This window comes from Platalea leucorodia, assembly GCF_965183815.1.
Source record: "Platalea leucorodia genome assembly, chromosome: 7".
Lineage (NCBI taxonomy): Eukaryota > Metazoa > Chordata > Aves > Pelecaniformes > Threskiornithidae > Platalea > Platalea leucorodia.
The window spans coordinates 2,059,490-2,084,870 of record NC_138829.1 but is presented as its reverse complement, the minus strand read 5'-3'; the positions used below and the strand labels follow the sequence as shown (position 1 = coordinate 2,084,870).

The 25,381-nt window shown below is 43.0% G+C and overlaps 1 protein-coding gene across 2 annotated transcripts in view; it reads left to right on the top strand.

The window, feature by feature from the left end:
* The window catches only part of MDGA2 (MAM domain containing glycosylphosphatidylinositol anchor 2), a gene marked incomplete at both ends in the record, with an annotated part of 386,860 nt that overhangs the window by 357,094 nt on the left and 4,385 nt on the right, over window positions 1–25,381 (top strand). For both annotated transcript variants that reach the window (XM_082317068.1, XM_082317067.1), the window contains 5 exons: window positions 488–665; window positions 8,938–8,958; window positions 14,275–14,430; window positions 15,543–15,701; window positions 23,260–23,390. In XM_082317068.1, the coding sequence (XP_082173194.1) occupies window positions 488–665; window positions 8,938–8,958; window positions 14,275–14,430; window positions 15,543–15,701; window positions 23,260–23,390 (645 nt within the window). The remainder of the gene's footprint in view (window positions 1–487; window positions 666–8,937; window positions 8,959–14,274; window positions 14,431–15,542; window positions 15,702–23,259; window positions 23,391–25,381) is intronic.

Below are 25,381 nucleotides of genomic sequence, written 5' to 3'. Positions count from 1 at the left end.
AAAATGCTGCAGCATCTGCTTGGATGCTTGGGTGCTCACACGCCACCATAAATCAGGCGCTTTGTCCCTTGCTGTAGTCTCTGTCTGGCAAGTGTCAGAAATCCTCCTGAACCGAATTAACACTGCACTTTTCCTGCGTGCAGCAAACTTCTGAGTGCTGCACCGCGCCTGCAGCCGCTGGGCTGCCCGAGGTTTGGTGCGGGACCTGCGCGGGCAGAGGAGGACAGGCAGGTGGCAGGCAGGGGTGGCCTCTTGGTAAAATGAGTTTGCAATCTGTCATCTCATCTATCTGTTACAGAAATGCTCAGTAGTGGTTTATTTCAGGGAGGTTCGTGTTCTTGCTGTATCTCTAATCCTCCTGGGTTGCTTGAAGGTTTAAGGAAGCGCCCGGGGCTGCACAGGTCTGTGTGTGCTCCCGTTCATTTCTAAGGTGAAGACAACATCTATCCCAAAAGCTCTGACATTTGCATCCTTCTTTTGATTTTAGGCTGGACAACAGCGTTGGTGGGAACAGGAAATTACAGTGAATGGAAATATTCAAAAGGGAGAATTAATTACCTACAACCTAACTGAGCTGATCAAGCCAGAGGCGTATGAAGTCCGTCTAACACCCATCACCAGATTTGGGGAGGGGGACTCAACTATTCGGGTCATCAAGTATAGTGGTAAGAAGACCTTCGTGTACAAGCAAATGCGTTGCGGTGCATTCTGCACAATTCGGTCTGCTGTACAGGTTACGGCTGCGCTGGCTTGCACGGTGTAAACTGATTGCCAGTCCTGCAAATAATGCTGCAAGGGATGAGTGTGGGCTTCCAGGAAGGAGGGTTCTGGGTAGAACGGCGTAGAAACGATAGTCTCCACCTCCGGGAAGTTTCACAATTAAAAAAAAAAAAAAAAAAAATTTCTGAACAGCCAAAATGCAAAATCATATCGAAGTTTCTGTGAAATAAAGGAAAAAATAGAACCTATTAATGTTAGCCTCATGAAATAGCTCATTTCAAAAGTTTGTTCTTACTTAGAGCACCTCGAAGGGCAATGAGTTTTGAAGAAAAATCTACAAAACAAGTAGTATTCTGAAGGTGTCAAATCAGTGTTTTGATATTATCAAAATACTTTTTTTTTTCCCCCCAGAATGAGCACTTTTTGAGAAGTTTTTATTTGAATGTGAATGATTTAAAAAAAAAAAAAAAAAAAAAAAAAGTGCTGTTTCTAGTCCTAATCAAGTGGAAAAGGGCATTTATACATTTTCCTCTAAAAGGTCATCCTGCAACAAAGATTTGTCCACTTTAATCTAACAAGAAAAATACAGTATTCCTACATCCTCCCATTCAGTGTCCCAGCATTACCGGAAAGGAATTCCTAGAGCTCTGAAAAAATCCCGCAAAATACCTTTCTTAGGGTATTTATTTAATGAATAACTGAATCACTTTTTTGTTTTTCTTCTGTAAAAATTACAATGAGTGGGCAAGAGGTACCTCAGAGAGAAGATAGCTCTCCTGAAGATATCATTGTGCAGTTTGCAATGGGAACCTGATGTGCTGAGCAGGAAGTTTTTATAATTGAAAAAGAGGAGTGTGTGCCAGGGCGACATATTTGTAATCGTGGAATCACGAAAGTATGAGTTTATCATTTGGGGACAGACTTTTTAGCAGGGCCTGTAGCGATAGGGCAAGGGGTAGTGGTTTTAAAGTAAAGGAGGGGAGATGCAGGCTAGATATAAGGAAGACGTTTTTTACAATGAGGGTAGTGAAACCCTGGCCCCGGTTGCCCAGAGAGGTGGTAGGTCCCCCATCCCTGGAAACATTCAAGGCCAGCTTGGACTGGGCTCTCAGCAACCTGATCCAGTTGAAGATGTCCCTGCTCACTGCAGGGGGGTTGAACTAGAAGACCTTTAAAAGTCCCTTCCAACCCAAACCAGTCAATGATTCTGTTATTCTATCATGAGGAACCTTGCTAACCCACAGGACAAAAGCCAGGTGACACACGGGTCAAGTCACAGCTAGCCACGTAGGTCCAATTGCTCCAGGAGCTGGATCCAATAGTAATTAGTGCTATACAGATGCCTTACAGAGCCCAAAGCAGGAAATCACATGCAGCAGAAGGTCCAAAAACAACCTACAGATCAAGAATTACTTTCAAAAATCATTATCAAATAATTTAAAATAGCGAACAAATCTGAAAAAAATTAAATGTCTTGTGCATTGTGTGTGCAATTCTTCATGATCAATGTTTAGCTCAGCCCTACTCAATCTCATAATAAATTATTTTTATCACTGTATTAATATCAAGGGAAAAAATTACATTAAGCAATCTTAAACATCAATTCTAAAGAATGTAGTTGCACATTTCACTGAATGCCAGATCTGCTAATGATGGTGATGGATGAATCTTAGGTTTCGCCTGTTACAGGAAAGTGTTTGCAAAGTCTGCTTTTCCCAAAGCTCATGGGAACAAAATCTCAATTAAAAGAAAGACTTGTTTACTAAATCTAGAACATACAAATGAGGAGAAAGTGGTCATTCTGCTGCAATTCCTCTTAGACTTTGGCTCCTCTTTGGGTCTCTTTACCCTAATAAGCGCCTATTTTGTGACACTAGAGGTAGGAGTCCAGTCTCTTTGGGGCTCCCCGCATGCACAAGGGAAAGACCCAGGGTCTTGCCAAAGGTGATCAGGAACAGAAGCTTCATTCAGACATTTGGGATTTCTCTGCAGCAATCCGAATCGCTCCGTGCTTGCCGTGATAGGGAGACTTGTGTGCTCACAGCCAGCTCGTGCCAGGCAGCTGCTGCCTGCTTCCATGGACCTCAAAATTTGTTCAGTGACTTAAATACTGACCAGTGCTCCTATAAGGAGAAAAAAACACCATTTAGGTCATTCAGTCACTACTGTTCTTTTTTGGTGGTGGTTGTACCCTGGCAAGTCTCAGGAGGTTGATTAAGGTCTCGGCTGTGGCTCACAACCGTGCTGAGTTTGAGGTTTTAATGAAACATTATGTGATTTACATTTCTAGCCCCTGGCTGGCAGGAAGAACATTCCCATGCAGCATAAAAGGCGTATTTTGTCTACTGCAAATTTTTCTGCTAGAATCTGCCATTAGCGCAGATGCGAGTAACATCCCATTTCAAACGTGCTGATGAGGTGCCAATGCAAAATACAGCCGCCCAGGAGAGAGGCAGCCGTTGCCTTGTGCCCCAGATGGAGGGATGCTTTTGGAGCAATACTCAGTGCTATTACTCTGGTGCTGACAAATTTGCAGCTTCAGAAATCATGAGCCAGATGCTAATCAATAAGATAAACCTAAAGTGACTTCCCTTTGAAGAGGTATCCGAGAACCACTGAGGCTTTATGTGCTTAAAATACGTATTTTATCTCAGCATTTGTCCAATGACTATAGTTACCAGGCTAATTTTAAGGATGGTATAGCTTCAGCTGTAAAATAATGATATCACATGCATTATTATAGTGCAGATCCGATACTTATAATCTGAAATGCTGGAGTCTTAGAAAAGCAGTTAATGGGCTAGCGGGATGCACAGCAGCAGGCCTGCATCAATGTAAGAAATAATTATAAACATTACCCAGAAAATAAAAGACATCATGTGAATGTTTCTTAAAAGGAGAACTAAGATAATTCTTTACATTTTTCTCCCATTACATTTTTTTAAATTGTGAGACCTCAGGGAAGGAGGAAAACATTTGAATTTTCATAGTTTCAGTGGGATTGTGTGTGTGTGTGTGTGCACGCGCGCGCTTCTCTGTGTTCAGTTGTGATCGGTACCCCAGAAGCACGCTGGCCTCTGGCAGTGTCAGCCCCTCTTTCTCATCCCACCACTTTAGGAATACTCTTTCTGGAGGACCAGGACCCAGGACCACGTCCATTCAGGTCTTGAATATCTCCAAGGATGGAGACTTCGCAGGCTCTCTGGGCAACCTATTTGGTGCTTGATCACCCTTAGAGTAAAAAAGCTTTTTTTCTTAGGTTTAAAATGCACCGATGTATTTGTATTGCTAGTGAGGATTCCCATGGCAAACATTTTTCCCCTTACTTTTTTAAACTTTAAGCAGGCTAATAGGATTTCACCCCATTTTAAAGAAATGCGGTGTGAAAAGCAGATCAGACACATTGTAGTTAGAGTTGCTAAAAATGGTAGCAGTGTCTTTTGCTTTTAAGAAATGCATTAACTTTTACAGTTGAGTTTCATTTTTGTGCAAATAGAGGATAAATAGGCCATGCAGTACCTAGATTTTACTTTCACAGCTTAAGCTTGTCTTTTGTAGTAGGACGATCTTCGGTAGGTACCGCACAGAAATGATTTCTCAGAATAGCTGTAAAGTGTGTAAGGATCAACATGACATTTCTAGAGTACTGGTTGCATTTGCTGCCTTACTAGAGAGGAGAAGGTTTCTCCAGATTTCTTCCAGGGGATGAATCACCCTCTGGACATGCCCATATCTCTCCAGTGACTTTAGAGACACTCCAATGACACTCTTAGATGAGGTGTCTAACTTTTAGATTGCTAAAGTTAAGCCACATTAATCCTACCTGTGAAGTCATTTTTATTGGGTTACACTCCTTTGTATATGACGCAGAGCACATCACCTTTTAAATTAAAACTCACAACTGGAGATTAACGTGGAAATTGCTAATATATAAAAATAACAGCTTCCAATGTGCTAACCTACTGGTAGCCATCTGAATGTCCAAAATAAGGAGACTATTAACGCAGGAAAACCTCAGTAATGAGCACTTTACAGTATACCCTGCCGTCCCAAGTGGGAGCAGTAAATACAAAATAAAAACTCCACAGTATCCAGTCCCATGAATCAAAAACTTACCCATGGTGCAAGCATTTCATAGGGAAATCCCTCACCTGCCATGAATTATTTTCTCGTCTGCACACCGAAAGGACAGGAGAAAAGAGCAATCATCACAGTAGGAGCGACATTGATAATTACAGCCAAACATCACTTGACAAATTCTTCAGTAGGTACATATGTTACTCTGCTAGTGAACACAGTCTACTGAGTAAATACAAACAGAGCAGTTTAAGTAGCACTGATGAATGTTTTGTAGCCTAATACATAACAGATAAGTCTTGTAGTAACAGTTCAAATATTATCTCCATCACTTTACATAAATCTATGTCAGCCTATTTGATACAAACTGGCTGTAAAGTACTCCAACTACTCCAATTAAAACTTCAGTACTTGCCGTTTCACATATGCACTTATGTTTAAATATTTTTGAAGTTAACCAGTGATTAAAGAAGCAAGTTTAGCACCCTTCTATGGAAAAAGCCAACAACCTGTTACTCCCAAGTAACAATCAATAGGACGAGAGGGAACGGCCTCAAGCTGCGCCAGGACAGGTTTAGGTTGGATATTAGGAAAAATTTCTTCACTGAAGGGGTTGTCAGGCCCTGGCCCAGGCTGCCCAGGGCAGGGGCTGAGTCCCCATCCCTGGGGGGATTTAAAAGCCAGGTAGATGTGGTGCTTAGTGACATGGTTTAGTGGTGGGCTTGGCAGTGCTGGGTTAACAGTTAGACTTGATCTTAAAGGTCTTTTCCAACCTAAACGATTCTATGATTCTACTATTGGTATGTAGAGTCAGCCCCTTGTGACAGCAGCAGATAGATGATGGTGGCCAGTCACTTTGTAGTCTAGCTTGCTTATTTTCATACGAGGTTCAGACACTCCCCAGATTCTGTATGGAAGAAGAGTATATAATTGTGGTTATTATTTGTTAATATTATTCTTGTTATTATTATATTTCTAGCACAAGAAAAATAAAATTGGTACCAAATATGGCATAAATGATTGATAGGATTTATAAGTTTGCGCCAGCGTATGTTTCCAGTATTATCCAGTGTTATAAATAGTAAGTTAGGATAATTGCTATTATGGGAGGAAGAAAGCCTTGTCCTTGTAGAGCACCGATATTTACAGTGAAGATTGCTTTTCCTGTGCAAACCAAGTGCTTAGAGGTATGGACTCTTGATCTTGATTAAAGCTTTTAGGTGCTGGTTGTAATTACCACAAGTAACCAGATTCCAGTGGTAAAAACCATAGCAGCTGCACATCTAGCATGCTTCTACTTACCTCTGGCATTATGTTCTTCATAGCTAGGAAAGCTTGGTTTCAGCTGTTTTTTTTTTAAAGGAGAGACATAATGTTGCAGTCTCTGAAGGCCACCTCGCTTGTAAGCTGAGCAAGTGTTTGTGTTGGGAAGGATCTGTAGGAAATGTGTCTTTGCATATATGCAGATACACCTAATAGGAGGGCAAGCATTAAAAAAAAACATTCAGCCTGCATTTTTCTGCTGTGAGCTGCACAAATACAAATCACTGAAAAGTAAAATCATCCAACCAACTGAAATTCCAGCAGGTTTTATTCTCTGCTCGTTGGAAGAAAGGCAGGAAGATTAAGGGATCATCCGTCTTGGCTTTAACCAAGCTCAAACATTTCACGACACTTTGTTCTCCTCCCGAGATTCTCCACCAGCAAAACCTTTCTCCCAGCACGAGCCAGGGTCAGCTGAGCAGAGCAGCGATAACCCTCTGAGGTGCACAGATTTTCCAGACATTTCAAAGTCAGCCTTGGAGTTTAATCCCTCAGTCATCCATTAATTTCCCTTTATGGCTAATTTAACTTGCTAGCTGTGTGTCGTGCGCGCAGCAACCTTCCCTTTCCGCAGTGAGAGCTACAGCCATTACGCGTTGTCTTATAGCAGAGTGCTGTATTACTTAGAAGAGTGAGGTTTCTGCTTTTTTTGTTTGGTTGTGGAGGGTTTTTTTCCTAGTTTATGATGTTAGATAAGTTCAGCCTAACTCCTTTAATTTGTTTTTCTGCTTTTGTCAATCAGTGTGAACTGAAGCTAGCTTGGCAAGAAGCCTTTTTTGCTCTGCTGTGAACAATCTGAATAGCATGACTCAAGGTTACACGCTGATGATAGTTTCCATAAAAACCCGTACGTTTAGTTACAAATCAAGCATCAGTAAATGTAGTTCCCAGCAATTTCAGCTAATTCCAAGTTCAGTCACTCAAGGATCTCACAAAATGAATGTTTCTTGGAGAATGAAAGGTAATTTGTTGGTAAAAGCTGTGAGATTATCTAATATAATGTAATGACTAAGTTTCTTAAGAAGATTGCACCGGGGCAAATCACTGTTCATTTGTTTCAGAAAAGGCAAGATAAAATGGCAGAGTTGCTAGTTTAGAGCTGTTTTGAAAACTTCAGATTGAATCTAGAGCTCCGCAGTATCCATGGCTGCAGTCACAAACCAAGAGTTCATGTCTATAAACATGGCATGGGAAGGGCAGCAAGAAAACATGCAGCAACACTCGTACTGAAGTCTGGCATTACCAGATGCACCCACTATTTGGAGATTAAATTTTATTTCAAATTTTCTGTTAATAACATGCAATTCCAACTGTGAGCTTAGCATCCTTCTGTTTTTCACATCCGTAAGGGCTTATAGCAGAAGGGCCCTGTTTCCTAAGTGATCCATCCTCAAAGGTACGCTTCTGCAAACAGGTAGCACAGAACTGCAGACTAATTTCTCATTCAAACCCCATTTCCCATGTTTAGCATTGTACAGGTTACTCTGGACCTAACCTGGGTAGCCATCCCCATGGTTAAGGTATCTGTGGGCACTGTTGAGGTTTGACTTTCATTCTGTTTCAGCCTATTAAGGTATTAAGTAGATTAACTTCAATATTAAAGAATTATGGATGTAGAGGTTTTTGTAATTTTGCCAAGGGTCTGTGAAATAAGAATGCCAGTTTTATCAGCTTCCCCAAAGATTCCCAGTACCAATAGTCCTGCTGTGTCATGTGGGGCATTGCACAGACCCATAAAACAGACAGAAATAATATTTTTCAGCAAAGTTATCTCAAGGCTTCTCTGCAATGTTGGCAAAATTATTTTCAATGCCTCCCAAGGTGATGGGTCAGCATGGGCTGCTCCTGCCATGGGATGGGCAGTGGGCAGAGGTGGGATGCAGAGAGGTGGGATGCTGCGCTGGTGCTCCTCTGTCTCTGAGAGCACAGCCCCAGGAGAGCAGCATCGAGGGCCAGCCGTGCTGGTGGTCCCTGTCCTGCTCATGGAATGTGGCTGCTCCAGCAGGCACGGGTGTGCTGGCACTGCTGGCAGCTTCTTAGGACAGCACACTTCACCTTCCTGTGTTGTCTTCTTAAATTTCTTTAAAGTATGTCCTCCCTAGAAGAGGGTTTATATGCCAGAAGACTCTCATGGTTTTTTCTTGGTTCTGTCTCTTGGTCTAAACCTCTTCTCACAAACTTGCTGTGCTTATGTTTTCTGATATTTAAAAGGAAAGTTGGAATTTCTAACAAGAATGCAAGTGCTGTCTGTTTCTTAAGACTCGTATGTACACAGACATCTTAAATTAAAGAATAGTATTATTCATGGAGTAGAAGGGTAATTCTGTTAAGCATTAAGTATTCTGTTAAATGTTAAGTATTCTTACTTAATGCTAAATCTTAAGTGATAAGCAAGGTCCAGTGCAGAACCTCTGCTTTTGATGAATTCATCCTTTCTGTAGTTTTTGTAGATTCCTGTACAAAGCCATCACCCTGGAGTTTTGCTGTGCAGCTGTCCCCATCCTTACAACATCTGCGCCAATAATCTGGGTTCGATGCTTAGTTACAGCATCTTGTTCCCCAAGCTGCAGGTCCTAGTGATGCACATCGTGGATGGGAGAGGCTATCGTTTCTCACTGAAATCGTTGCCTTTGGATTGCCGGGGAGCCACAAAATTTGATCAAAAAAGGAAGTTACCAGTTTTGCTGGCTGTCTTGCTGTAGGAGACATGGTCAAGGTCTTGAGGGGGAGGGAACAACGGGAAATTTAGGCTAATCTGAATATCGATGAATTAGAATTTCTGCTTTGTGCTAATTTTATTTTTGCTCTGTCTTCCAGCTCCAGTAAATCCACATCTACGTAAGTATTTCTTTAACTTTTTAGCTTTTATGTGTATGAAGAATTGTCCTTGCATCTGTTGTCCCTTACAGTTAAAAAGTAAACGATAAGTATTTCGCTTTCAGTTGCAGCCCGTGGACTGCAGGGACCGCCTTAGTTTGTGTGCGAGCTGGGCTGGCGGCTGAAGGTGTCATTCCTCTTGTTCTGCCAAGGCGCTAAGGCAAGAGTAGATGGAGAAAGGAAAAATTACAGCTCCAGCTCATCTTTCTTTCCAACTGTCCAAACAGTTCATCTAAAGGAAAATACTAATGTTCTGGAATAACATCCATTTGTGGGCGTTGCAGCTCAGTGTGTATGGGTGATGCTGTGTTGTAGCCATGGGAGTAGCTAAATACTGATAAACTGAATAGCTGAAAGATCAAGTACTGTGTAAGAACTGTGCGCCTCAACAGGCACGGTAAAAATCTTGAAGGAAAAGTCAGTTTATGAAATTTTCTGAATTAATTTATCCTTGCATAAGAACTACATTTGCAGTTCTTGAGTTATTTTGATACTCCCAAGGGTAGTCAGAAGCTTATCTGCAGCTTTAAAACCAAAAGAAGAATGTTTTTTCATGCAGCACATACAGGAATCATGGACCTCATTTGCACAGAGAAATGTGGAGACCGAAAGTGTAACTAGGGTGTGAAAGTGTTTAGACAAATTCACAGGAGACTGCTCCACAGCCATGATTTAAAATGCAAGCTCTGACTATGTATTTGCTAATGTGCTGGTGCTTGGGCACGGGGATGTTGCAGGGGAGAAAGGACTTCTCTTACGGCTTGTTCTTACACTTTTCCACGGGAACCAAATCCCTACAAATCTCGGAGACAGGAGACTGGGCTGGAGCTTTAGTATGTCCCAATAAAACCACGCTATTCCTGACAGTCCCCACATCTATCTACTTCATGATTTTCTTCCACACCACAGTGAACGAATGTTTTACTGTGGGAACATAGTCTGCCATTACTCTTGCTTTTAATAACATAGGCAAAAAATAAAGGGAATGGGATTCTGTCTGCTGTTATTACTGCTGTAGTGTGGCCATAATCAGGCAGAAAAGCAGCACCGGGCTGTGCGAGCAGCCTCTCTCTCTCACACACATGACTGCTAAGCCTTTCTGTAAATTTTAAAGTTATTTGCGGAAGATCCTGTGCAATGCATTAATAATTAATCAGGGCTTAGTTCAAAGCTCACGGGAGCTGAAGGAACCACTCCCATTGACTTAAATGAGCAGTAGAAGAGACCCTTGCTAATTAATATATTAAATATATACTCTGTGATGTTAAGAAAAAAATGCATTGCAATCCCAAGTGCTTCACACTGTAGTCCTCTATGATTTTAAGATCTGCAACTGTCTAATTTTCAAAATATCTCTCTATAGCTTAGTTAAAAGCAATGGCTCTAGTAGACGCCTGGTACAGTGCAGGTGGGATCCAAATTGCTCGTGCGATAGGGAGTGTGTTAGCTCGAGGGAGGGAGGGCATCTCTGGCAACCCGTCCACCCTTTCCTTCATCTGTGTTCTAGGTCTGCCTCTCTCTGCAGTGGTGGCAATGGGAAAGTTTGCCTACCAGAACTGTAGGGTACCCAGTGTATTTTCTTTCAGATGAGCAAAGAGATGGTAAAATTTTGGTTTGCTTTTTTCCCCACACTTCCCACACACCCTAAGACTTTTTGAGTGAAATCCTTTGACAGGGAAGAAATCTTGGTCTGCAAATGAGTTCAAACCAGTAAGCTGGAGAAGAGAGATTCTCCAGAAGAGAGATTCTGTCTTCCCTAACAAATTCAATCTCATCATTATCCATTCTTTCTACAATCTCATTTTATTTCACTGAAAATACAGAATGGATGATGATGTATATGATATAACATCAACGGAGTTCTGTTTTTTTTCTAAACCTGTGGGGCTGAATTCTGATTTAATTTACACCATTGTGAATGAAGAGTAAGAGCTGTATTCAAGTGGGACAAGACACCTGTATTGGAAACTGAAGTCACATTCCTCCTGCTTCAATTCTGGAATAATCACATTGCATAAGTCCTTTTTCATAAGATGTCTGCAATACATAAGTGAGTAGCATTGAATGACTTAAACACTGAGATGTAGCCTCAGATCTACATTTTATTTTGTAAAGTATAATATAAACAATTTAATGTAAATCATAAGGATTTCATATCAGTTAGTGCAACTAGATGTTACACCTGAATAATGGAAGAGATTAGATGGTAGAGAGTCATATTCAACTTGAATTTTATGGAAATAGATGACAAAAATTCATACTACAATGAAGAGTGTTTCACCTTGAGAACAGTTTCAGATTTTGCCCTAATTGGCAATGAAATTATTAATAACCTGAATCCACTTCCAGAGCTGGCATGTGCTTTGACAAAAACTGACCACTATCTTTAATAGAAATTGGCACCATTGTTAGTGCGTTCAGCAAACCGTAGTGGTCTGAGCAGTGTCATGAGCTGGAGCACCCATGGGTGCTTGGGGAAGAGGCGGCTGTTCCTCCTGCACTTGGTGTGCCCCATTAATGAACAGGTCAGGACCATCCAGGTCTATTTAAATGCTTCTGCTTCTTGAATAAAAAAAGTACTAAGCTAATCCTGGGGAACTATTTCCCATTTTTATTCTTCTGTCATTTTTTAGGAAGTGTTTGGTGCCAAGAATATTTAGCACTAACCTTTTCCAATGTATTGCAAATGGCAGAGTCCCACATGAAACCAGTGTTTTCCTATTAAATAAATGGCAAACTTTTACTTAACCTTTTTTCATCTGGCCTGAATTTTTTTATTTTAACTTGAAGAAAAATCTTCTGTTCTGCTGATGTGGAATTTCTTAATGAAGCTCTGAGGGCATGGTGCGACATGCAAATGCAGCTCTTAAGGTACTGGAGGGGCAGTGTTAGAAACTGCTGAATGGCTGAAAATGCTTTGTGTTAGTTCACTTTGCTGCAGGACTGGATCTGGTACTCAGAACTTTTCTCCTTTAGTTACTGTTTTGCCCTTTAATTTTATCACACTGTGTAGAAGCAGTGCCATTTTTGCTATAGGAAGGGCTTGCCTAAGTGGAGGTGGAAGTCAAATGCACAGAATATAGTGTAAACCAAGCAAATTTAGAGCTCAAGTCCTGTAAAAGGTATTCTTGGAGATGAGAGGCACAGCTGGCATTTTGTTCAGGGTGCTTCATTCGAGTCCTTGTGTCTTTCAAGAGCTTTGTCAGGGTCTTTGCATTATCTTCCTGGTCTTCGGGTAAGGATGGAGGTGTCCGTCTGCATCCATTCACATGCTTCTCTATCAAAGGATTTTGGATATAATCCACGCATGTGTATTCCTTGTGGCCTCATTCTTTGATTTGCTTGTCTCTCAGGAAGAACCACAATCAGGCCTCTGCTTGTATTCCTTCTCTGCAATGCTCATGATGGTACTCCTCCATTGAATCATTTTCTGTATTGCCACTTCTTCCACATTCAAAATTCAGGATTCAGAAAGACCTTGCTTCCAGAACCAAACTGAGGTGCAAGGTCCTGAAATTGGCTCCCCATCATGCCAGTGGTTATCCGTCATGTTTGCCAGTTAAGGAACTGTGATTTAGGAAATCAGTTCTCTTGGAGGAGCTAATAAAGTTGATGGATTTATTGAGAAATCAAGTCAATCTGCTTGAAGTAGTAATAGCCAAGAAAGTTTCTGTGGACTGCATTTTTGTGATAACCTGGTTTTATAGAGTGGTGGTTTATGCTGACTGTTGTGGAAGGGGTACAGTTTGTGTTGCTCTTTGTGCAGGCAAAACAGAATGAGGAAGACTTGGAAAGCGTTCCTAATGCACCTTGTGTTTTGGAATGAATTTTTCAAGCCTGCTTGTTCAGTCTGCAGTATTATCTGATTTTAAATAAGTTTCAGACCAGCACCCTTGCTTAGCAGTACATATCCAAGCTAAGCTCCAGCTCCCTCTGTCTTCACTGATTTACAGTGAAGCTCCAGTGGCTTAAGTGAATTTATAGTTCACCAAAACACCAAACCTGCAAACATTTATATACCTTCTCAATTTAACACAGATTAATAATCCCATGATGCCTGGTGTTAGAGTTCCTCATAACAATGAATATAAATTGCACCCCTATAAAGAAGGCCGTAGCTGACACAGTATGCAGACAGCTGCATTCTCCCTAGAGAAGAGAGATTTGCTTGTTTTCTCAGATAAATCAATTGACTTTGCTGGAAGAGTAAACTCAGCGGGAACTGTTCATGTGCATAAAATTAAGCTTTTGCGCATTTTACTACATGGGGCCTTATTCTGTTCTGAGATAAAAACTAAACCTTGAAGTTTTGATTTGTTTTGATTCCTAAATGTCTGACAGTAGGACTTTCTCATCCCATCATAACCCAGCAGGTAGGGTCACTGGACTGGTGTGTCTCACAGACCTCTGTTTCGCAAAGGAGAGGATCCCAGTAATCCTGTCTGGGGTTCTTGGTGTTTTTATTCTTTAGACCTAAGCTTTTGCCGCTTGACCTCAAGTACATAACAGAAGTCTTAGTGAAAGTCTAGGAGATGTCTTCAGGACGTGATACAGTCACCTGTCCTGCCCATATAGGTTCAGGTAGACCTAAACCTTCCTCCCAGGTATTTGTCTAATTGGTTATTACAGTCCACTGATGGGGGCTCAATGCTCTTTGTAAGCAGTCCATTCATGTGCTTCACTGTCCTGATTTTTAGAGATTTTCATAATGTCTACTCTAAAGCTCCTTTGCTCTCATTTTAGCCATTACTTGCTTTCCCATCCCTATGGAAAACCAAGAATAGTTTAGGAGATGTCGCTTGGAGACAATGTTTTCATTTTGAAAAGTTGCTGTCCTCTTTTCACTGATGTCCTTATCCCTAAACCAAAATAATGCATTTCTCACTTCTTTTTCCCGTAGTCCATGTTTTATGCACATGCTGCCTGTTCTTCTCAGCTTCTTGGAAATGCTAGCTGGGTAAGAAGAGACAGTGTTTCTAAGGGCAATTGTATACATGTGAATATGTGAGGAGGAGCTGTACAATAAGATTTGAATATAGTTTCAAGTAACACCAACACAGAGTGATGACCGTGATTTTTTTTCATTGAGGTTACTGCAAAAGAAAACATACACTAAACACTAGAAACTGATGTAACAAAAACGTATGCCTATTTTCCAGTGCTGTTAATAAGCATCATCCCACAATGTGTTTGTTATAATTGACAGGTACTTTGACAAACAAGCGTAGGATTAATAGTTTCAGCCACTAAATTTCTGCTCATTTGCTGCATTGGCAGGAGAGTTCCACTGTGGGTTTGAGGATGGTAACATTTGCCTTTTCACTCAAGATGACACAGACAATTTCGACTGGACAAAACAAAGCACTGCCACTAGAGACACAAAATATACCCCGAACACGGGGCCAAACGCAGATCGGACTGGCTCCAAGGAAGGTAAGCTCCAGCGGCGTGCCTGGTCCCCCGGCACTGGGAGCTCGGCTGCTCCGCTGGGGTGAGGGACCTGTCCAGGACAGCCAATTCAGCCAGCTGTGTCGTTTTTCCTAGTCATACCAAGAATAAGCATACTTCAAGGACTTCTAAAAGAAACTGCCAGTGCTGAGGCACGCGGCTGGTCCCAAAGCACAACCCACTAACGGTGCCATTAACCATCTTGTATTGTTTCTGTTGTGCCATTTTCAAAGTGATTGCTTTCACGTTACAGTCTAGTGGGGAAATATTCTGGCACATCTTGAAATATTCTTCTGTTTTATGTCATTTAAATTCTAACTTGGACTCTCTCAGACTGTCACGATGAGATTTTTTTTTTGCCCCATTTTTACTTTGGGTGTTGCTAAAATGTGTAATTTTCAATCTGCTGCCCTGCTTAACAGAAGCGTGCCATCTTGACTGCAGTGTATATTTGCATTTGAAAAGTCAGACATATTGTGCTGAATTTATCAAGTACTGCAGTAACTCATGCTATTTTATTGTGTGCCCCCTGCTTGTACTACCAAAGGGGAAAAAAATCATACTGCATTGTATTTGCTTGATTGGGTTAAATAAGTACTATCTCTGCTGTTGCATAGTCCAGGATCAGAATAAATTAATATTGTCTTCTTTCATGAAAGTGAGCTTTTAAACATGTGATTGACATGGCTGAAAATGTTCCTTGAAAGGTTTCCATCAAGATATTTTCCCTTTATTTTAAAAGTCCTCCCCGTTCACTGCTTATAGGAACAAATTGCAGCCTTGAGACTGAAGTCTGAACCTCATCATAAAGATTTTTTTCTTTTCTTATGAATATACAATGTTACATCGATTTGAAGTTGGTTACAAGTACTGACCTGCTAGCCCTGATTTTACTCTTAGTAGAAAACATGCCTTTGAAGCAGTTGTGGAAAACACATGGGCTTAATGCAGAAGAAATATGTCCCAGAAACCATGGTGATGTCAGATGAATGTGAAAAATGAATCGAGATGCTTGATAGCCCTGGTGTGTTCCTGTATATATATGTGTTGGATTTTGAAGGCCGCAACCTCACAATTTCCATTTGGACTTTCCCTAGGTTTCTACATGTACATTGAGACGTCGCGCCCCAGGCTGGAAGGAGAAAAGGCCAGACTCGTTAGTCCTGTCTTCAGTGTCGCTCCAAAAAATCCTTACGGAGCTACGAACACAGCCTATTGTTTTAGCTTCTACTATCACATGTATGGACAGCACATAGGTGAGAGAAAGCCAATGACCTTGTCTTTTCACTTTGGGAAAAATAGCAAGAGAAATGTCCGCTTGTATGAAACAAAAGCACGGGAGGACTGCCAACACCTGCAAGGGCCAGTCGCAACCACAGCTGGCAAGAGAGGTGCCTGATAGTGTCCTAATTGCTGTAAAACTGTGTTTTCCACTAATCAGGACGCTAGCAGGAGCCCCTCACAGCTGGGAAGTGTTGCGTGCATGCGTGAGGTTTTCAGCAGGGAACTTTAGAGAGTGAAAACAGAAAAAGTGATATTTGCAAGGACTTTGCCTGATGCTAACGCGGTGTTTTGAGTCACTCCTCGCTAGATTCAGGATCAAGCAACCAGCGGCAGCACTCCTCGTGTGCTTAGTTTTTGGCAGCTGGAGCAGCACAGCCTGTGTGCGATGCAGCAGCACACAGTTCCTTTGTAAAAGTCATGAACAATTCACTCACAAGTGGCAGTGTATATTTTCAAGGTGTATCTGTAAGTCTATTTTTAGTCATAGCTCTTTCAACACACATTTAATTTCTTTGCGTAGTATAAAAAAAAGGTACAAGAAAATATAAAAGCATAAACAATAGACAGCCAATCTTTATAAATCCTGTAAATCCCTGTGGGGTGCTCAGTGCTTACCAGTGTGTCAAGAGGCTTTCCAGTACCAAGCTGACCTGACTTGATGTATTTTTATATGTATTTCAAGGGCAAGCACATCCTCACAGTGCATTCTGGTGGCTGCTTTGGGAAACCTTCACCTGCCTCCAGGCAGAGTTCAGGTTTTAAGTAGAGCAGCCAAGTTCACTTAGTTTTTGGTTAGCTGTCTCTGCACTGCTGAGCACGTGAATGTAGCCCCAGATCTAAATTCTCCTGGATCTACATTGCAGCAGGAGCTTGGCTGTTCATTGGAAGGAAGCGATTGAGCCATGCCATGTTTAGTGAAAAAAATATAAACTGCCCTATACAGTCATATACCAGACTATTTGTGGTATATGACAGTGAAGAAAAAAGTTGCATACGTAAAGGGTCAAAGAGTTTTTCCGGAATACCTTAGGGTTGGGATAAAGTATAAGAAAAACAGCCGTGGAGGCTGAGATCTGTCCACAAAACAGTGACCTGTCATTGGTGCAACTTTGGTTCTTTTCCGAGGCTACCTTTTCAGCAAGTCTGCATCCTTAGCTTTTTTGCCGAGATTACCCTTCCTTGTTTATGTGTAATTTCTTGAATCAACACGTATAGTTCTGGCTGATGAAGGAGCTGACCCACAGGTGAAGATGGGGACAATGATGTGTAGTGATCATCGTTACATAGGATTTGTTCATGGCAATGTGGACACCTAGTTGTCGAAAACCAAAATTGCTCGATATCACTTTTGTTCCTTAATGTTAAAAAATATAGTTACCATCATTTTAGTCAATGTTCCAAATTATCTACTTTTAATGGCTTTGTACAAAATTACTTATTATTCTGTCTTTAAAGAGCAGACTGACAATAAATTAATAACATCAGCCATGTGTTTGAATGCACACTCATACAGGTCAACTAAATTCAATATTTTAATTCCTTATAATGACAAAGTGTTATGAAACACATGAGAATGCAACATGCATACAAGAAATAAATTATGAAATAAACAAATATATACTATTTGATTCCCCAGATGTGAACTCTATCACTGAAATTGTTCACATGAGGATAATGAAAAGAAAAACCTAATGAGTAATATTTTAAGATGTCAATGATTTAAGCACATGATTACTGTATGAATAGTCCTATTGATGAGCTAACTACTTGAATGAGTTTTTAAAGGTTTGTGGTCTTGGAAATTACTTTGAATTACAAAAGGGGTTATTATAACACGATGATTTGCCCAGACAAATCAAACCTAATCATGACACAGTGTTTCGGAGGGTGCACCCTTGTGGTAAGGATGACCACCTGGGCTGCATCAGACAGAACGTGGCCAGCAGGCTGAGGGAGGGGATCCTACCCCTCTGCTCAGCACTGGTGAGACACAGCTGAGGTGCCAGATCCAGTGCTGGGTTCCCCAGGACAAGAGAGACATGGGCTTACTGGAGAGAGTCCAGCTCAGGGCCACAAAGATGCTGAAGGGACTGGAGCACCTCTCCTATGCGGAGAGGCTGAGAGAGCTGGGACTGCTCAGCCTGGAGAAGAGAAGGCTCAAGGGGATCTCATAGAATCATAGAACCGTTTAGGTTGGAAAAGACCTTTAAGATCATCAAGTCCAACCGTTAACCTATCACTGCCAAGACCACCACTAAACTATGTCCGTAAGTGCCACATCTACCCATCTTTTAAATACCCCCAGGGATGGGGACTCAGCCCCTGCCCTGGGCAGCCTGGGCCAGGGCCTGACAGCCCTTTCAGTGAAGAAGTTTTTCCTAATATCCAACCCAACCCTGCCCTGGCGCAGCTTGAGGCCGTTCCGTCTCGTCCCATCGCTTGTTCCTGGGGAGCAGAGACCGACCCGCCCGGCTCCAGCCTCCTTTCAGGCCGTTGCAGAGAGCGATGAGGGCTCCCCTCAGCCTCCTCTTCTCCAGGCTGAGCCCCCCCAGCTCCCCCAGCCGCTCCTCCCCAGCCTTGTGCTCCAGCCCCTGCCCCAGCCTCGCTGCCCTGCTCTGGCCACGCTCCAGCCCCTCCATGGCCGCCTTGGGGTGCGGGGCCCAGCGCTGAGCACAGCATTCGAGGGGCGGCCTCACCAGTGTATATAAATACCTAAAGGGAGGGTGTAAAGAAGATGGAGCTCCGAGATGCTCAGGGACAGGGCAAGAGGCCATGGGCACAAATTGAAATGGAGGCAATTCTATTTAATCATAAGAAAAAGAATTTTTTTTTTTTTACTATGAAGATGATCAAACAGCTTGCCCAGGGAGGTTGCAGAGTCTCTGTCCTTGGAGATATCCAAAATCTGATTGCACGTGGTCCTGGGCAACCTGCTCTAATCTGCCATGCTTTGAGCAGGGGTTTGGGCAGTACAATCTCCAGAGGTGCCTCCAACCTCAATGATTCTGTGATTCTGTGTGAACTATTTAATTGGTAATATTTTTTTCAGAAGAGTTCCATTTTGTTAAGGATTAATCCCCTGTGGATAATGATAAATCTTATTGCTAAAACAGATTGACTGTTTTATGACAAGCTGTTAGAAACCTTGACCCTTCACCGCTGTAGAGGGTGCTTCTTATCCCCATTTGGGAATGAGCGCTGCCAGTTGGGGCAGCTCTCGGCTGTAATATGCACTGCCTGCTCATTGATTTCTTCACAAGAGCAGGATAGGAGCTGCTAACTGAGACCTCGATATGATCTCTGTGCTGAAGGCTCTCTCTTTTGAATAACCTTGAGCTGCTGATTCTTGACCTGACTTCACTGAAAATTTGAAGTGTCTTGCAGGGGAATTTGGCTTAAATAAATTCCAGCCCATTCCTTCCTTGGGCCTGCAGACAATGTGTTCAGGGAAGATGCATGGCCATTAAACTTTGATTTTTCATCCAAAGTGCTGTAGCATTGTTCAGCAGACATTGGTGCTGCAAGTCAGCATTTCCACTGGGTTGTTTTATTCTCCCTAGTTGTCAGTACCCATAAGATTTCCAAGCAGTATTCAGGTTATTATTCCCATGTCTCAGGGGCAAAGTACTTTGTTTCTGAAACAGTTTCAGTGCTCATCAAAATGTTTCTGCATTTCCGATAAGGTTTTGAAGGATCCCTAATAAAATGGAAAATCATCCTGGAATGATGCTCTGTTGCTGGTGTGGGCTGGTCTTGGAGTCTTAGGGGAAATGATACTTCCTCCTCCATTCTTAAAAATGAGTGACCCCAGTGACATCAATTTGAGAATATGGCTGCTGCGCTATGTTGAAAACAAACAGCCTACCAGTTTGTGCCGCTCAGCTTCCGTGCCTGCTGTTCAGGTCTTTGGTGTCTCTGGAGAAGAGGCTGAAAATTTCTGTAGCGATAAGGAGAGGTGCTTGGGAGTCTTCACAGAGAGCAGAGCACAGGTCTGAGATTAGCACTTACACTACAGCACAGCTCTGATGAGATAAACAGGGACCTACATCCCATGCCGTGGCAGTTAGATTCAGAAAGATAAAGTGTTTCTTTACCTGAAATAGATGGCTCTTACTTACAAGGCAGATTGTAATTCCTGACAGATCACACAGAGCTAACTCTGAGAGTGCCGGCTGCCAGAGAAAGTGCATGCGCTTTGCTCCCCATCCTTCAAAAGGAGAAGGTAGATTATCCCTAAAGCATAAGAGAAATAGAAATTCTCATTACTTGATTTGCAGCTGTCGTGGTTTAACCCCAGCTGGCAACTAAGCACCACCCAGCCCCTCACTCAGTCCCCCCCGGTGGGATGGGGGAGAGAATCCAAAGGGTAAAAGCAAGAAAACTCATGGGCTGAAATAAAGACAGTTTAATAGGTAAAGCAAAAGCCGCGCATGCAAGCGAAGCAAAACAAGGAATTCATTCCCTACCTCCCATCGGCAGGCAGGTGTTCAGCCATCTCCAGGAGAGCAGGGCTCCATCACATGTAATGGTTACTTGGGAAGACAAATGCCGTAACTCTGAACGTCCCCCCCTTCCCTCTTCTTCCCCCAGCGTTACATGCTGAGCATGACGCCATATGGTGTGGGATGTCCCTTTGGTCAGCTGGGGTCAGCTGTCCCAGCCGTGTCCCCTCCCAGCTCCTTGTGCCCCCCCAGCCTCCTCGCTGGTGGGGCAGTGTGGGAAGCAGAAAAGACCCTGACTGTGTGTAAGCACTGCTCAGCAATAACAAAAACATCCCTGTGTTGTCAACACTGTTTTCAGCACAAATCCAAAACATAGCCCCCTACCAGCTACTATGAGGAAAATTAACTCTACCCCAGCCAAAACAATGAGCATTGTTGGGAAACAAGAAAATGAAGTCACTGGCCTTACTGTGTCTCTATGTTGAGACAGAAAGAGGCTGTAATTCCATTATAGCTGTCACCATCTTTTAAAACAATCTGTATTTCTGATTTTTCCATCCACACCCTGAAACGAGGCATTTCTAATTGATGCTCCAAGAACAATAATTTTTCTTATCATTAGAGAGCCATCACAAAACAAAAAGTGGAAGCAAAACATGCTGTCAGAGCAGACCGTGAAAGCTGTTTGTGTTCGCACAGTGATGAGCGCTCAAAATGTCCCCCCAGTGTTGCAGCTGGCGACATCTCTGGAGCACCCTGCACATCTTGGCAGGATGCTGTCAGAAAGTAAACTTTATTCCTTAAGTCACAGTTGTTACTCCTGCCCACTGTTTCTGTCTCCTACTCAAGAGTTACTTCATTACCCATTTGTCTGGAGTTCGAAATAGTTTGAAATCTGTAGATGAATTCTTGCTGGACACACCTCAGTGTGAATCCTACAGCCAACCCATCCTCCCCAACAGCACCAGCTTTGCAAGGGCCATGTAACTTTTCCAAAACCTTACTGGCAGAATTTCAAGGATAAGCATCTGTTGCAGGTGTCATTTAGTTAAGTTTTCAGCAACGTTTCAGGCAAGTATGTGTGCATATCTAGCAATGAGGGTCAGGCAGGTGCATCCATACTAACCAACCTGCTGGGCAACAACTGAGCATATCTTTTAAGTAAGACTGCTATCATCCTGCTATTAATTTGAAGAAGTTATGTGGCCCAGAGAGGCTGAGTATGCAATGAACAATCTTAAATCTCTGTAACCTCAGCAGTGGTGGAATTACATGGTTTTAACACCTAAATTATTCAGTTATTCCAAACAGCCCTGCGGCATGGGCTCTATCAGACTGCACAAACAGGTGAAACAATTAGCCAGCTATTCATCCCTTGCTTGATATGGGCATTGATTTTTGTCTTTAAGAAAAATAACATTATATATAACTCTATTTTTTTAAATTTAGGTAGTCTTGTCTAAGACCCTGCCTTTTTTCAGACCATAGACCCAGCACAGTTGTCGAAAAACGTCTTGGAGAGAAGCAGATGGGAAGGAAGGGAGAACTGTTTCAGCTGAATAACATAAACCTTGCCCAAGAGCTGCTGTCACTGCTTGGAAGAGGGCTGAGGCTGAGCAGCCGCTTGCTGTGAGCAGCCCTGCAACGTGTTACTGGGCTGGGCTGCAGGGCTGCTCCAGGGAACCCTCCTGAGCATTTCCCTTCTTGCAAGCCCTTTCTGTTTCAGGTCTTTTTGTTTTACCCAGTAGCGTGTGTGTAGGCAGAGACAGACTATCCTTGTTAAAAGCCGTGATTCCTTTGTGCTGCTTCTGCACCCTCCCCTGCATCTGAAAAATAAAATACTGCAGTGGGAGGCAGGTGGGAGCCACGGTGCCGCCCAGTCGCTCCGGCGAGCATCGCTTCCCCCACCTCCTTCAAAGAAGATGTATGGCCTCATTCTGGGCACCCTGGTGAAATAGCCGTGATGAGAATATTTGCTGCTCCATTACACGTTTAGCCTTATGTTTTTCAAGGCGCTGAGTTTTTCTATTGCTAGAAATAAGAACTTTTTATTAGCAGGAGCTGAGTCACTGTGCAGCTGCCTCAGATCTGAGAGGTTTCATTGCAAATATAATTTGTGTGAGCTTCCCAGCTGCCATTCCAAACTCCCTAAAAAAAGTGGTTTTGCATGAACTTGACTGTCTGAACTTTCTCCAATGAAGGCAAATGCGATGATTTACATAGTATAAAGAGACACCACTGCCCCACGTTTCTCTGGATAACAGCAGTGAGTGAGAAGGGACAAAATTTCCAAACTATGTGAATTACTGAACCCTGCTAAATGAAGTCGATGCATTTGCTGTCACTTGGTGCACCGAGACAGTCTGGCTTCTGTTCGTGGTCTGAGGCAGGGGTGTTAGTGGGAGAGAAGAGCTGCAAAATGCAGACAATCTGTTACCTGTTGCAAATAATGTCTGTGCTGGAACCAGTAACTTAATGGTTGTTGTTGGGGAAAGACCCAGGGCTGTGGGGTTTTTCTTCACAGTGGGGGCCAACTTTTCCAAGGTTATTTGAAGTAGAGGATTGTGCTGTCCTTCAAAGATACTCCTTAGTAGTAGTAAGGGCATCACATCTATCTCCGAGATAGATTTGTCAGGCTGTATGGCACTCCATTAGAAGTTGGACAGTCTTTATAAGCGAGAGCTAAGCGTAAGGCAACCAAGTTGCTTATTTGTCCTTGGGTTAGGAGGTTATAAATGCCTCATTTGCACTAAAGCACAGAAAACTCTTCTGTCCATCTCACCCTGGGAAGCCTCGTGTCCTTCCTGAGCTGCAGGGAGCAATGGGTGCAACGGCCCTGCCCGCAACGGGGGAGCACGCTCCCTGCGCGCTCAGTTTGCCTCTGCTGTGAATTCACATCACCAGTTCATGGTGTTTCTAAGTTTTCAAGTTTTCAAATATAGGACAAGAAGCTCTCATCTACTCAGAGCTAGCAGAGGCCCATGCAAAATGGGAAGGGGGATGAGTAGGGGATAGCTGCTGTACCCAGCCCAGCATCTCTGCTCCATCAGAGAGCCTAACCAATTCCAGTTCTCCACCTCTCTTCTAGGAAGCTTGAATGTTTACCTGCGGTTGAAAGGTCAGACCACAATAGAGAACCCGTTGTGGTCTTCAAGTGGAAATAAGGGACAGCACTGGAACCAAGCCCGCGTTAATATAAACCCCCCGACTTCATTTCAGGTAATGGCTTGTGCATCGCACACTGGGAACGGGAGCATTCGGTTTTCGGAGGGGGGACCTGTGTACGCTGACCCTTTCCTTCTGACACGGGATTTCACAGCCTCGTTTCAGCTCTGAAAGCTGCCTTATGGACAGATCATTGCTCTCCTTGCTGTAAATAGGCAAGCATCATAGAGCTTAATAATGCACACTTTAATGGCAGAACAGCAGCTATTTGCTTGAAGAAAAAATGTCTTTCAGTTTTCAGAAGATGCTGTTGGCCGATATAAAATGTCTTTTTATTTCAGATTAGCAACTGGAATACAAAATTACCTCCTGTGAAAAAATATTTAAGGTCCATGGTGTAGTGACTGTGTTAGAGGTCTCTTGAATTACATGCATTTTCTGCAGAAAAAGGCGCGATCTCTTGAGTCTTTGCTGAAAGGTTCCAAAGCAGCAGTGCTGCCTGCGCGGAGCTCCGGGTATGGCAGAGCTGCACGCCTCATTCACTGGGCTCATGCAAGTTATGACAGGTTTTCACACATATCATTTCTGGTTTGACAGTGAGATGCTGATAGTCTATTATTGGCAGTTCTCATTCACGCTGTGAGCTGTTTGTAACTGGAACAGACCCAAAAAGGCAGCTGCTGCAATCAGGCCCTCGTGTGTTTGAGGCTGGGAGTATCGTCATGGAAGATGGGAGTCACACGCTGTGCCCCGCAGTGCAATGTTCTCCAGGCTCCTCTGTCCCCGCTCTGTAACCTGCAGGTCCCCTGAGGGAGATGATGGCTTTTGGGAAAAAGAGTCATTTAGTGCAAGTCAAAACTGCTATCTTAAACAGGCAGATTGGGATTCACTTTATGGATAGTTATTGATCCTTACCCTTTGTTTTTATTTCCATGCATGAAAGGCAATGACAGAAGAGAAATTATTTGGCATACGCGATCACAGAAGCATTGCATTAGGGGAAATGGGAGGAAAATTGAAGGAGAGGGATATGTGAAGTATAGCATTACATGATGTTTGAGTGGAACAAAGTGGCAAAATTGGGGAGGAAGAGTGTAGAGAAGAGGGATATGAGTGTTGAGATACACTTAGAGCATGGGGCCAAGTACACGGGAGCTGATCAGAGTGGGTGAGTTTTGCATTGGTGAAGTCAGGATAAATCCAAGAAGTCTGAACAGTGAAGGAGAGAAAAATTATTTAGTATCTGAACATAATAAATGGGCTGGTAAAGGGAGAGAAGAGATGGCTGGGGAAGCTAAAACTGAAGTAATTGCAGTTGTGTCTGAGAGGGATTCCTGAGACCTGGGCTGGGCCTTAGCAGAAGCAGGGGAAGGACGAGAACATCAGCTCTGGGCAGAGAAATGCAAAGGATTTGGCGCCAGCAATGAAGAGGAGTGGAGGAGGGTGATGGGGTGTAAACCTGGGGTCACCTCATCAGCATGGGGAGGAAGGCATGGGTTTGGGTGGAAGGGCAAGCTGGGGTGTCTGCCCTGCATGGGGTCAGCCAGGGTGAGGCATCGGCAGAGCAGCCAGAGGCCACAGCCAGCAGCTCCCGGTACCCGGGTTGCTGCTTTCACCATGGAGTCTGAGCATCGTCCCTTGCACGGGGCCCCATTGCTTTCAGAAATGTTACAGGGGTCGCTTCTGCTACTGGTGCACCTCAACTCGCATTGCTTTAAAACCATATTTACTGGTGCCGCTAGCTGGTGCACAAAATGGAAGCTCCTCTACTTGGCTATTTTTCACCTTTTACATTGTTGTGTTTGAAGGCTTCAGCATAAAATGAATGTAAAGCCATGAAGCTCTGCACAAATATAACAAATAAATGTCAAAGTGGTTGGAACCTTAAATTACTTTTTTAGCAGCTCTTGCATCAAGCAAACTTTATTTTCCATTTAGGAGTCTAAGTAGGAAAGAATATAAACCTCCCAGTTAAATTTAAGGAGAGTGAATTGAAGTGAATCTTCGCAGTAAAATGTACACTGACACAGAAATTAAAACTTTTT